Raw genomic sequence first — 13,649 nt, forward strand, 5'->3', positions numbered from 1 at the left:
TGATGCGGATCAGTAATGAATCTCGAATGATTGCACTTTGCGGGGAAGCGGTTCCTGCCGAGCTTCCCTCATAAATAGTGCATCAGCGAGACCGTACACAAGACGGATCGTTCGGATCAGCATTAATCCTCAGCCCAGTATCTCACGAAGTGAAGCCCAGGCAAAACAGCTCCCGGGGTAAATTAAGTACGCACATATTAGTCAAAACGATCTTAACAAGCGCTTTGCTTTGGCACAAGCATTGCATTAATGGCTGCGAGCGCGCCCCAGTGAGCCTCAAGCTCGTTGCGCGCTCCGCATAAATCCGCCATTAGCAAGGTAAATTTCACCTAATTGGGATCTCATCAGCGGGACTGATCACCAGTCGCACGAGTGCACATCCTCTCCTGGGAGCGCTTTGAAGTTCGACAGTTCGCGGCTTCGCGAGGACTGGTCCATAACGCCAGCGTAAAACCCGGAAACACTGTTACTACAAACGACCACGGCCACGCGGTGACAGAGGATTAACAAAACGATGCATCCGGGGCAGGACGACTTCCTTTCCCGAAGATGTATCTGTGTGTTGCGTGAGTTGAAGAGGATTGGAAAAGCTTTCTCGCTCTGTGCTGCCGTGGTTTGCCACGACCACGACGGTTGAGGATTATTTATTCAAATTTATGATCGTTCCCGTGGGAATGTGCCCAGGGTTCGTCTTGTGTACTCGTGTCCCGTGTGACGATGACGAGTACGACGTTTCGGTGTGCAACGCCAGCGAACTGGGTCGGAAACCCTAAACCCAAAAGCAACATATTTATGCACATGAAAAGACGCTTATTTATCATTCGCCATTGTTTTGACGTTTAAGTAATTGCGTTCTGCATGTACGGTGCGCGATGCCACCCTGCTTGCTTGACAGGTGGGTAGTCCGCATGGTGTAGTCGTTTGTGGTGGCATCAATCCTTTCCGCGTGTTTCTTGCTCCAAACCAACCACCCCAAACCACAGTCCGAAGAAAACAGTGTGTGGAATTGGAAAAGGTTCAGATTTTGGAGAAGAAAACTTTCATACGACACGCACGTGTGTAAGTGTGTATGTTTGGGGAAATACAAATGTATACTTAAGCCACCGGGAAACTGGGGTTTTTGCTGTAGTGCGTCATGCACATTGCCCGACATGTAACGGCAGAAGCAGCAGCAAGTTGTCCTTGCTGTCACTCGTGCTTGGGCTCAAAGCACCCGACAGATAGATAGTGTAATTCAACAGATAACAACATCTAGCAGCAGTTTTGAAAAACATCGGGCAGTACAATTCGGCACAAGGGCTAAGGATCCGGAACAGCGATGTCCTCGCGTTGTTTCTCGCCAAAATTCCGCGCAGAAGACCACAATAACAACGGAGGAAACAAAAAAAAAATAGTACGACCGGCACGACCAAAACTGACTAGCATCCTCACATAAAGGAAATGATTTATTGCACACTGCAGCAAGGATTATGTCGCCTGTTGTTGGATGCTGTCGGGAGCTTTTTTGTGCCGGGTGTGTGTTTTAGTTTGGTGTCTAATATTCTTACATCGAGCGGGATAAGAATTTTGCTTCCCAATCTCGGAACGGAGGGACGGGTTCTTTCTAAACTCTTTGTAATCTAGAAGGAAGTTTCGGTGTCCTCGGTTCGGTTTTTGTCACTATTCGATCTAGCAAACCCCTATCTGTGAGGAAAGAGAGTCTCGTTTGTGTGAAACGTCCGAAAAACTAGTTCGCTACACCACAGATGAAGTTTGAAGCGCGCTTTCCCGCTCATACTCGTACGTGTCTATGCTCCATTCGGCATCAACATTTGCATAATAGATAAACTTGTGCTCAACATGTAAGTCCCATTTCCTCACAGCCCTACGGCAGATCGACATGTCCAAAACGGCATTGTGGCAGATAAAGATTACGATGCTTGCCGTTTGTAGAACGATGGATCGTTGTTTATGTGCAACAACCAAGGGTTTTAAATCATAATTTTCTTTCCCATTTTTACTACCGAAGTCCTTCTCCTCCGACGAAAATCGGTAATGGAAGCAATACAATTCACAAATTGAAAACTTACCCCCCACATCATTCGAATAAAGGTTAAAAAACAAATTCCAAAAAACGGGGATGACTTTTTCCAATCCTCGTTCGCCGTTCTGCCGGTTTGACGTGGAACTATTTTTTGTTATTAAACCATTTCACCCGTTATTGTGTTGTGTGTGTGTGTCCTCGTGTCGTGTGTTGCATTTGTGGCAAAAGTCGTCTGCTCGTCGGCGATGAATTATGGGCGTTATTGTTGCTGTCAGTGTGGGTATAGTGTTGTGGGATTTTGGGGTTGGAAGTTTATTTGTGCAAAACAGTTGGCTTGCACGGAAGGAGCAAATTTGTAACTCGTTTGGCGCTCGGGATCCCGATAGCTGTGGTGTCCGAGTGGGTTGGATCGGGTGTTGGGGAGAGGAAGAAACATAGTGCAGCAAATGATTGTGAAGAATTACATTCATGAGTATGAAAAATGATACTGCATTCAAATGAATCATCCACCGGTGGAACTGCAAAAAGTTTCGCTTTGATTTGGGCGAAGTTTTTTTTTTTACGGTTGCAAATTAGTTTGTGAAATAGTTTGCATCACATAAAGCGTTGTGGGTTAGATTCATAGAAGAGTCTTTGTTTTTTTGTACTTTTTAAAAATTCTTATTTCAGTCTGTTGATCTTTAGGCTTTAAATGAATGGCGCCATTTTCTGTCATTAGGAAACCTTAAATCGTTTCTGGTTTCAAATGAAATGTGTTATTCTTTCCCGACATTATCTCCCGCAATGACCTTAAAGATAACGTTCCAATCTATACCTAATCCTCAATTTGAGCTCACGGTGATAAGGTTGACTTTAATTTTAAAATATCCCCATCGCTCCATCACGGTTACGCTTGGAGCTTATTGGTGTGATTAGATTTAGCCACTTTCTTTTTGCAGTGGAATAGCATTTCGATAAGCGTATTGGAATGTATGCAATCCACAGCCCAGGGGCGATAGCGGTACGCGATTGTAAGGAATTTGGTGGACACAATCGACCGCAGCCGCAACATCGAGTCGAGTTTGTTTGCGATTGTAACGGAGCGTGTGGTAATGTAAGACGTTGCTACCGATTAAGGATTTCGGCGAATGTCGTGTTCCATTCCAAAAATCATCCCATTATATCCTCCCGACAGCAACCGTCGGATTACTAGTTGGATGTCTCGGAACGCCGGCCAGAACACTGAGTTGAGCTGAGTAAAACGTGTAGAACGATCGTTCGTGGTGATCCTTTAGCAATCAAGAAGGAAAGGAAGTCTCCCGAATGAAAAACCGCCAGCTTAGAAACTGGCCAGCATGACGACAATAATGTTCGAATAGGTTACCTGAGCTGACGGAGAGAAGGCAGCGTTACAACTTACCCGTACGAAAGCAACCCTCGGATGGCTCGGATGTCGAAAATGAAAAGAACATCGTGTAGGTACGGGGGAATCAAATAGACGCCAACAAGAAAAAAAAAGCACAAAAAAAGGTGCAACCGAAAGCTTTGGATCAGTTCTCGTGTTTCACATTACACACAACCCAAGCTTCCCTGGGAAAGTCATGCTTCGAGCGTTCGGCGAGGCACTGGAGCGTGGATTCCTTGAAGTGTGCCGTTCGTGCAAGGCGCTACCCGCCCAAGACGAGTCTTGGTTTTCGTTCGTTGGGTCCCGGGTCCCACCATTCCCGTCACGCCGTATGTGATGCTAAATGAGTGTGACTTGAAAAACAGTTAACGCTTAGCAAAATCCATCCTTTACTCCAAATCCGTCCCGAATAGTCGAACTTTCCGTGACCGACAGGGCGGGACTTTGGCAGGGAAAGGTGATGTGTGTTTGCTTCGGGAAAATTAAATGACAACGACAAAGCAAACGACACTTTCAAAGTGCCGGTTAGCAATAGGAGAGCGATGAGTTTCGAAGAAAAGTCGCACAGCACAGTCAGTGGATATCAAGTTCAGCTCGTAGAGCGTGCAGCGGCTTAGGGTAAAGGATAAACAGCACAAATGACTAATGAAAATAAATGGGCCTCAGATAAGGCGCCGGTGCTCAGGTTCTGCCATCCGGTTGACGGAAATGGCTAGGCCACACACGTTCACCAAAGAACCCACATAATGTGTTGTGTGTGTGTGTAAATGTGTGGGAAAAGCGACAAAATGGTCGAATGATATGAGTGACAATGCCGTACCAGTCCCGTGATGTGATGGGAATGTTTTTTCAGCCTTCCGAATGTCATCACATACTTGGTACGGTGATACGTATGAGTCTGTACGTGTGTTTACCATCATTTGAAAATGTGTTGAAAACCCTATTCTAACGATGATGCTGTCGAGTGCGCCAAACCAAACCAACCGTCCGACCGACAATGACACACCAAAAATTCACCCAATAGCGACAAGTAGGGAGAATTAATACCATCTGCAAACAATTTGTAGCAATTGAAGGACATTTTACAGCACTCAAAACTGTGACTTTTATGGCTGCGGAAGGAAGGCGCACAAGGCTGCCAGCTTCCTTAGAAATGTGGCCCACTTTAGGTATTGTAATTAAATTTCTTGGCCAAAATAAGCGTCGGGAAAAGAAAATCGCCTTCCTCGGCCTTTGCCATTTGTTGACGCAATTGTCGGAAAGGCGCGGACACAATTATTGGGAATTCGCGTTCGCCTTCGTTCGATTTCCTTCATTTCCTTTTTGTCAGTGCCGTGCCTTTTAGTTAATAAGGATGATTTTGCGCTACGGAAATGGCGTCCAATATCATCCCAGTTTAATGTTGTTAGGGTGGGGCGACAAAAAAAGAGAGAAAAAAAAGGTTTGGAATTTTCATTTCCCCGGGCGCTAAAACTACACCCGCGAAAGAGGCTCTTTATTAGGGAAATTACATTAAACCCGGAACATCTTCCCTTTTTTTTTTTGCTAAACCCAAAAGAGCATAAAGGAAATACAAAATGGGATGGTATGTTAGTGCTGACTGATTTCTTGGAAGCTGGGTTTTTATTGAAGCTCGAACATGGGCTCGTCCGGGGCATATGATCAGAGGGCCATTTCGAGGCGGATTTGATTTACGTACGAAGAGAAAAGTCAAATGACGAACGAAGCTGCTCCAGTGATGCTATTTTTATGCAGGGTTATATTGTGAATGGTAAATCAGTGCTGTACGGTGACCATAAACTCGCGCGTTATGTCTGTACTCGGTTGGATTAGTTTCGCCATGGATTAAAACCCTACACGGAACTAAGCGAGTGTGCCCTTTTGTTCGCTCGCTGTAAGTCTTTCCACTACCACAAACGATGTGATTCTTGGCGTTCTCGGCTGATAAATGGAAAATGCTCTCACGAAAAACAATGCGCGTTGTTAATGCTTTCTGGCTAATCCTTGCCCGGGAAACTGAGGGTTAAAATATGCTTTCGGTGCTTCGAACTTTAACCTCAACCTGAGCGGGAGGAAAGCAATGAATTGTGTTTCTATGTGGCTGTGTGATTGCATGTATTCTCCCGCTTAATGCCTAGCCTGAGGCATTTAAAAAAAAATCATGCTTAAAGATATATAATGCGGTATTGTTCAGCATGGCTTTGGTGGTTCGGGGCGAAAAAACTAACCTGCCTTCTGTTACTTGAAATGGGAAGGAGCTGGGCGATGAGGGGACAGTGATACGAAAAAGGACTCTCAATGTTTATCTTTGTGTGTGTGTATGAGAGTGTGTATGGTGTATGAGAGTATGGAATTCGGGTTGAAGCTGAAAAAATATGATCCATTACCTAGTCCAATGGCACCGATAAAGTGCTTTCCTCCAGTGTTTGGACCATACTTGGAGAAATCTTGGGCAAACTCTCGTTCATCTGTTTGGCATGCGGGTGAAAAAGAAAAAAAAGACAGATAAAGAGAGAGAGAGACAGTGAGAGACAGAAAGAGAGAGAGAGAGAAAGAGTGAATGAGAATGGTGGTAAGATGATAAAAAAAACAACGAAACAGAACGAATGAAGGATGGCGAGTTTGTGTGAGCAAAAATGAATAAAAACGCAAGAAGGAGGATCAGATGAAAAATTGCTTGTTTTGTCGGAACTTTTCCCGGGAAAGTGGCAGTCCCTAACTGTTGGCAAGTAGTCCAAAGCATGATCACGTAGCCAGCGGAATAAAATAAAGCAATGGAGCTCATAGAGACCTACCCGGGGTCGGTTGGCGAACTGAGGGCGAGAAATATGGTCAGAGAGCGTACGAAATGAAATGAAATAAGAAAGGTTTGAACATAAAATCCTGCCAAGGTGTGACGATCACGTGGGAAACGCAGGGGCAGATGGGTGGGAGATTAAGGGAAAGAAATCGAGCTTTTAATGGATTTTGGGGAATGGCCTAAAACCAAGCAGCCAGATTTCGAAAGAGAAGCAAGATTTATTTCCAACGGTGTAGTTGTAGCTCCACGCGCGAAAGGACGAGCGTTATGCACGACTGAGTTGACAAAACATTGTTTTGCCTGCAGATTTATGTGTTGTTGGAAGGTGTCAGTCGCTCCCAAAATCACACATACACTGATGCATTATCCTTTTCTTGCCCAAGACTAATAGGGAGCTCAGGTTTCGTCGAACATGTTGGGGAAGGCATCAAAATCAGGCAAATGGACGCAAATTTTTCGAGAATTTTGAGAGCATAATTTGTTGTCCAGCTAAGAAACGGTTTCTATTGGCGAGATTTGGTTCTATTTTCAACGACTTTCCTACCAGGAATCGACCAATGTGACCGTCCGCTCGTTGAATGCTTGACTGATTGCGTATAAGCTTAATAAACATGTAATAAAATTGAATGACAAACGATCTTTATTGTTGTATGGCTTGTCGGGGCTTGGGAGATCAATGGCCAGCTTGAAGTTCTATTCTTGCGGTGGTCTTTCTCTTCTTCTGCTAGGCTAGGCTGGTCGATGTTGATTATAAACGTCCGATTTCCCCATGGACCGTTGCACCAGCAAAGCGGAGTAAAAAAAAAATGAATACATTTTCCAAAATCGTCCACTCTGAAAGCATGGCTCGAAAATCCATTGTGCTGAAACATCTTCATTTCCTCTCCAATCTCCCATTTCCATCCATCCACTCCCTCCCGCTAGACAAAATGGTGGAAAAAACGCTACAAAAAAGTCCACTAGTTGTCCAGGGAAACCGATTCGGTTAGGTAGCGGCGACAACCCGGTATCGTTTTAAAGGGGAATTTGGAAAGGCAAGAGTCAAGCGAAAAGGTCACCCAAACTTTTCTACTCCAAGACGATGGGTTTCCTTTTATCCTTGACCTTTCGCTGGATCGGGTTTCCACTATGGCCTCCCGAGTGATGTTCGCCGGTGTGAGGTGCATTTCCGGATGCTTTTTTTTTTGTTGGTATTATCTGTGGCAGTGTTGTGTAGATAGAATGTTTTTTCTTACATGACAGTCTTGCGGCTATCGGGGCCAGCTGACAAAATCGACCTCTATTGTTCGTTTACAAAAGGGCTGCGATCGGTGTTGGAAGGTTTTTTTTGTGCTGTTGTTGGGTAGAATGTTTTTCCCTATTGTGTGTGTGTGTGTGTTTTGTTCTTCTAAACCGCCCAGAGCTGTGCTGTGTCCTCGCAGTCCATTTAATGTACGCAAACGATTAGACCACAGCGATTTGTAGACATTTGTATAGGAAGTACAAGAGATTATCGGGACGACAGCAAGAACAGATGTTGGGTTAAGAAAATTTCAATGATTGAGTTAACGTTCTAAATTTCCAAAAAACTTCTACAACTAGTTTTCATCCCTAAGTTAAAGAAATGAACACCTTTTGTGCTTAATGTCTAAGAAACTTGTGATACATTCGTTACTGAGACTTAACATTGCATAAATTTGTTATTAGTGAGTAGTTAACCCATTCGTTAATGAATCAAAACCCCAATAAGATACTAACCGAAGGAAAAACACACTCATACTCGCAAAACGCACTGGTCAACACAAGATAATATAATGAGTTAAGCGTAAACCATAGAGGGATGTGGGCATAGAAGGAAACAAACAGAAAATCCACAAGTTGAAAAGGAAAATCGGAGGAAAACAATACTGTGGCGGGATAAAAACAGCGTAAGTAGATAGCAGCGAGAAAACTGTACTTTCTCTCACTCTCTCTGCCCCTAGCCGTTTACTACTCTCCCGGCCCACCGGTACTGACCTGTGACGTCCAGATAAACGGCGAGATTTATTTTCGGCTCGGTGTTCACCTGACACTCATAAATTCCGCTATCTTTCTGCTGTGCATACTCAATTTTCAGATCCCAGTCGTCCGAGTCGGGCGGATGGATTACGGAGAAGCGCTGATCACCCGTGTAGGTGTAGATGTTCGATGTCAATATGTGCAGGTCCCGCTTGCGCATCCAGGACACCTGGAGAACAATGGAAAGAGGTGATCGAGAGAGAGAGAGAGAGAGAGAGAGAGAAAGGTGTTTCAGTTAATTGTCGTTTAAAGCTGTCTGGGATAATGAGAAATTCGCATAAAGTATTTAAGACTATAATCAGATTATTAGAGTAAGAGCAGAAGTAAAAAATTGGCTCAAACGAGTATGTGTTTATCATAAGTGTAATGCGAAAATAATTCGATATAACCACAATTTCCGCGATGGGAAATCATAATTTCAGTCTGATGAAACGAATTATCGAAGTTTTAATTTGAGTACGTAAATAATGCATCTAACCACGGATTTAATAGAATAGGATCATGTTCATCGTTTAATTACAAGGCAGAATGGAGAGAAAATCCTTTAATCTGTCAATCATTAAAAGCACCATGCCAAAGGATAATAAAATCATTAGTTTACGGCAATCATTAATAATAGTAACATTAGTTCAAAGTTTATTATGAATAAAAATGTTCACATCGTTCATATAACAGGGAAAAAAAGAGGGAAAATCCCTTCATGTCCCTTGGATTTGCTTTGAAATGTTTTCCATTAATCAATTTGTGTCAAATTGATGTATTTATGTTCCTCCATTTGATTACAACACGCTGCAGAATGCTCAGCTTCAGTTGCATAGTAATGTTAAATGCTTTCCAGCACCACGTAAGACTCAGCAAACTGACGTTTTCCAACGCAAAAAAGGGAACTCAGCCCCCTGTAGCATAGAGTCATAAGGTAACGGCAATCAATTAATCATAATGCGTCATGAAGTTCATGAAAAATATTTCACGTTCCCTTTCTGTGCATATGAAAAATGTGTCTGTGTGCAGGATGGAGCAACATCAAACAGCGAAACAGATCTCCTCTGACTTGCAGAACTCGCACGTAGGTTCGAACGTTTGGAATCGATTCGAAAGCAGCGGCAAACGGATAGACGACCAGCATATCATGCATCAAGAACGACAAAGATTCAACTTGCATGAGTGAAGGTGCTCGTAGCAGAAGCAGCGCATAGAAAGCTTTTGTTTGCATTTCCGGTTGTTGTATTGTGCATGTTATGTGCGTTGTGTTGTTTTATGTATTTATTTTTTTGTTGTATTCTCTTTCTGCGTCTGTGTGTGTGTGTTTAGCATAAGCATTCGTGTTTCCCGCTCGTTCGTGCGAATCGGCCACGGCGGGCGTGCGAAACAATGGATGTTGGTTCTGTTGCTTTACGCTATCCTTTGACACGCGTGAATAAAGGATAGAGGCCTCAGACCGACTGTTCCTTTTTTTTTTTATTCACTGGCACATATCGTTCACGGTGATGCCCTGTGCCCTTCTAAAATGCCAACATTCTATATCAAACGGAGATGCTCGGCGATACGTTCGAATGCGTTTTGTTGCAGACAGGGCAACCCAACGAAGCGGGTGGATTTCAACTGATCCATTCGGATTGTCTGCACCCGCATATCGCTGCGCACAGAAAGCCAACCTGCTGGTGCTGGTTGCTTACTGGAGCATCACAACAAAACGCGCCTGAAATCGGACCAGTGAGCATGCAGCGTTCTTGGCAAGGCAGCTGGAAAGAAGCTAGAGACATGGGCGTATCGTGATGCGGCGGCTGTTCGCCAGCATGACGAAAGGTGACATCACGGACGGCGTGTATCCGGTGTACCGAAAATTCCGATCAAAGGCATGGATCGCCTTCGTCATCGTCATCGTCGTCGAATGCTTGAGTGCATGGGGTGCACAGTTCAGCAGCACAAATTGATGAATTATAGACTGAATATTTATTTCGCGATTTTTCCATTCGCATCAAAAATTTATATCCATGTGTCTGGTGGAAAAAAACCGCTCCAACAACGATGCTTATTTTGCACGAACATTCCCAGGACCGTGGTCCGGATAGAGTGTCTGAAACATTTTTGCATACTTTCACATATCGAGCAGCCCGGAAGCAGCGACAGACGGAAAGAAAATGGACGCCAGGAGACGGTGAAATGATGGGAAAAATGTCAGCTCAATTTGATTTTCCAGCAGTGTGACAATTTGGTGCGAATGCTGTCCTGTTTTTCTTTGGCCTTTTCCCGTAGGCTCACGATCATGGGCTTCCTTTCTCTTTTTTTTTTTGGTTCGTGCACTCTTAACGTTGATGTAACGGATAAATAGCAACGAAGTGCGGTATGCGTGTGTGTGTGTCTCGGGGGGAAAAATGTCGATGAATATGAACAGAAATAACAAAAATCCATACAGCAAATGAGTTGCAAACGTAACATGTTTATCGAATCGCTTGTCAAGCGAGCAAAGGATAATTCGTTTATGAGTGGGAAGCGAACCCATAATGAAGTTTCAACCACTGTACGTGACCGAATGGTAATCAGCCAGGTGGCGCTTTAAATTACTTAAAGCGAACAATTCACCGATCGCGACCTATCTCGTGCTATTGAATTAAGAAGTTATCGGAATCGGGCGGGTTGATTGTTGTGACTTGAGCATTGTCAGCTGAAAGTTGCTGCTAAAAAGCGCCTTATTTACATTGAATAATGAACCAATGGATGGATGAGGATGGTGTTTGTATGCAATTGTAGCTTTTAATTCGTTGCTCATATTTTAAAATTGTACCCTTGAAGCTTAACAAAACAAACATTTGCACACGCCTTTGTGACGCTTTCCCACAATATTTTTATTAATTTCATCAAACACATCAACGCAGTGCGAGCCAATTTCATTAAATGATGCGGTGGTAATGATTTGCCGCATCGAGTGAACATACCATTAACCGATGTTTGCCCACGGGCGTTCCAGTTCGGTTGGAGATGACATTTCGTAGCTTGTGCCAGGTCCTCTTTGTTGACTTTTTGACAAAAAAACTCTTATGAACGTGTAAATAGAGAATTTTGAAGGAAAACATTAACTCAATTGCTGTGCGGGAAGGCGTCGAAAAACTTTTCCGAGCTCCAGTGTTGAGGTGACAAGACCTTCTCCTCCTACTCCCACCCGTTGTCGTTTTTGGGGGGGTTGAGGGAGGAAACTTTTCTTCCGTCTAATTAATGCGTACGATTGAGATGAGCGTGCCGGAACGCGACACGTTGGCACCAAGGGAAAAGTTATGCTCACGTGACGCTTGCGTGTCCACATACATGCGTCGAAGATGATTTTATTAGAGTTTTCTCCGTCAAAGATTCAGCTCAGTCGCGGCGGAAGCTGTAAAGGACGACATACAATCAGTCATTCGCTTATGCCAAAGATAAATATGCCATACGTCGTGCCATCAAACTGAGTTACTTCCAGCAGGCTGCCGACGGTGGTGGTTGCGGTGGCAAACTTTACGCACGTCCCAAGCACGTCGAAATTATTTCCACACATCTAGTACATTACAGACTGGCCGCCAGCCGCAGCGCAGATTTCAGAGGCTGTCCGTCGTGATTGAGCGGCAGTTTGGGTTGGAGGGAATCGATTGGCTATAAGCAAAGACCGATTTGATGCGTTTTCGCCGGCGGCTATAAGACGTGGCATAAATTGAACTAAGCAATTGCCCTTTCTGACTGTTTTGCGGGCATTTGTATCACGGAACACCGAAGGAGGAAAACTTCTGCCGTGAACGTGCGGTCACAAAAGATAAACCGCATGCAGTGTGTTGCGGCTGTCCTGGGCCAATCCATACCATCCCATTCTCACTGATATATTATTTTTCAATTATCGGAGATTTATTTAATTAAGAAAATCATTTACGCTTTTATCATCCCGACCGAGACGCTGTTGGCGTTTATCCTTCAGCGGTACGTTTTCGTATGTTTGGAAGTGTCTTCGTTTCGGAACCGAACAGAAAATCACCACTGGCCACACCAGAGAGACGCCACAGAGCGCGCGTGGTGTTAGTATCCTTTTGCCCTGGCAATTTCCTTTGGTAAGAAAGCAAGTAGCAATGCGTCACGATTGATTCGATTGGCGTACAAGCGGTACGAGATCGATAATTAATTTCATCTGTTTAATGGTTCACTGGAGGCACTAGCAAAATCGGATCGAGTAGTTGTACCGTTAAAGCAGAAATACTCTTCTATACAGTTGAAATAATTTCATAGATAAAAGGATTAACTTTAAATCGAACACAAAGGACTATCTTTACATGGAAGACACATGGGCCTAGTAGATCTTTAAGCCACAGGAAAAGAACGACAGAAATGCCGGTAAATGTTCCACGTGGAAGATTTAGAGCTGAGATGCAGATCTCGTTTCATTTACCACCTCTTGTGGGATAAGGATCGTTACTTTCCTTATAGTATCCATTTTCCGAAAGGCTGTTCTAGAAACTTCCACAAGAACACGGAAGGATCGTGATAAACAATCTGGAAGAAAGTTTATGGACAAACATGCATGCATGGATAGGTTCCGCGTAACATTCAACACGGTTGTACCGCTGCATAACCTACATCCATCCATTTTGGTGTGCTAGATTTGCCTACCTTCAGGCGGTTTTGTGTTATGCTCAGCCGGTTTGATTCGCTCGTGTATCTGTGCTCGTGTGTGTGCGTGTGTTTGGGTGTGTCTGTGGTACACCAAATCCCCGTGTTACCGCGTGACCAGGCGTCTCCATTTTGCGCGCATCGAGCAAGAGCAAACGACGCTGGGTGTAATTAAATTCTGCATCCCAAGCCGAGGGCGTCAGCGTGTAGCACCAGCACCAGTTGTGCGCCACAGATTGTCGCTCTCAGGATGCTAAAAGTGCCTGGTGGCAAAGGCGTTCCCGCTGACGGAAGCAAACATTAGGACGCGGCGCTTTATGTCGGACTACGGTGCTGTGGCTGCATTGCCCTGGAATTCAATTAGTAACCTTGTGAGCATCATTATAAAGGTGGGACGGAGGGTTGTGGCTGGGGAAAACCTTAAAACCTTAAATTATGACATAACTGAGAAGAAATTGAAGCATTTTTCGTGTCATCGAATTCTTATCCGAGGGCAACATTTTGCGCCCAACTTTAAGGCGATAGGTAATCGATCGTTCAGCAACATGTTGCCGGGCGTTTGCAGGCTTTTGTACGCGGTACCATCCATTGCCGAAGGTTTCTCATGTCTCATGTCTAATCCATCACATTCAACGGCACTTCCGGATCGTTGAGTGTGTGTTTCTGTATGTGTGTGTTCGGATTTTCGATGAGCATACAGGGCTGATTGATTGATTTAATCATCTGTTAAACAGTTTATATGCGAATAATTTAGCTTTCCAGAGCGACAATAGTGGACC

General features: G+C 44.2%; 1 protein-coding gene across 1 annotated transcript in view; it reads right to left on the bottom strand.

Moving 5' to 3' along the window:
* The window catches only part of LOC126557782 (uncharacterized), a 62,338-nt gene that overhangs the window by 10,889 nt on the left and 37,800 nt on the right, over positions 1-13,649 (bottom strand). The window contains exons 3-4 of the mRNA XM_050213662.1: positions 8,203-8,413; positions 5,795-5,875 (exon numbers count right to left, since the gene is read on the bottom strand). Of these exons, the coding sequence (XP_050069619.1) occupies positions 5,795-5,875; positions 8,203-8,413 (292 nt within the window). The remainder of the gene's footprint in view (positions 1-5,794; positions 5,876-8,202; positions 8,414-13,649) is intronic.

The sequence above is a fragment of the Anopheles maculipalpis genome, chromosome 2RL (assembly GCF_943734695.1).
Source record: "Anopheles maculipalpis chromosome 2RL, idAnoMacuDA_375_x, whole genome shotgun sequence".
In the NCBI taxonomy this organism is placed as follows: Eukaryota; Metazoa; Arthropoda; class Insecta; order Diptera; family Culicidae; genus Anopheles; species Anopheles maculipalpis.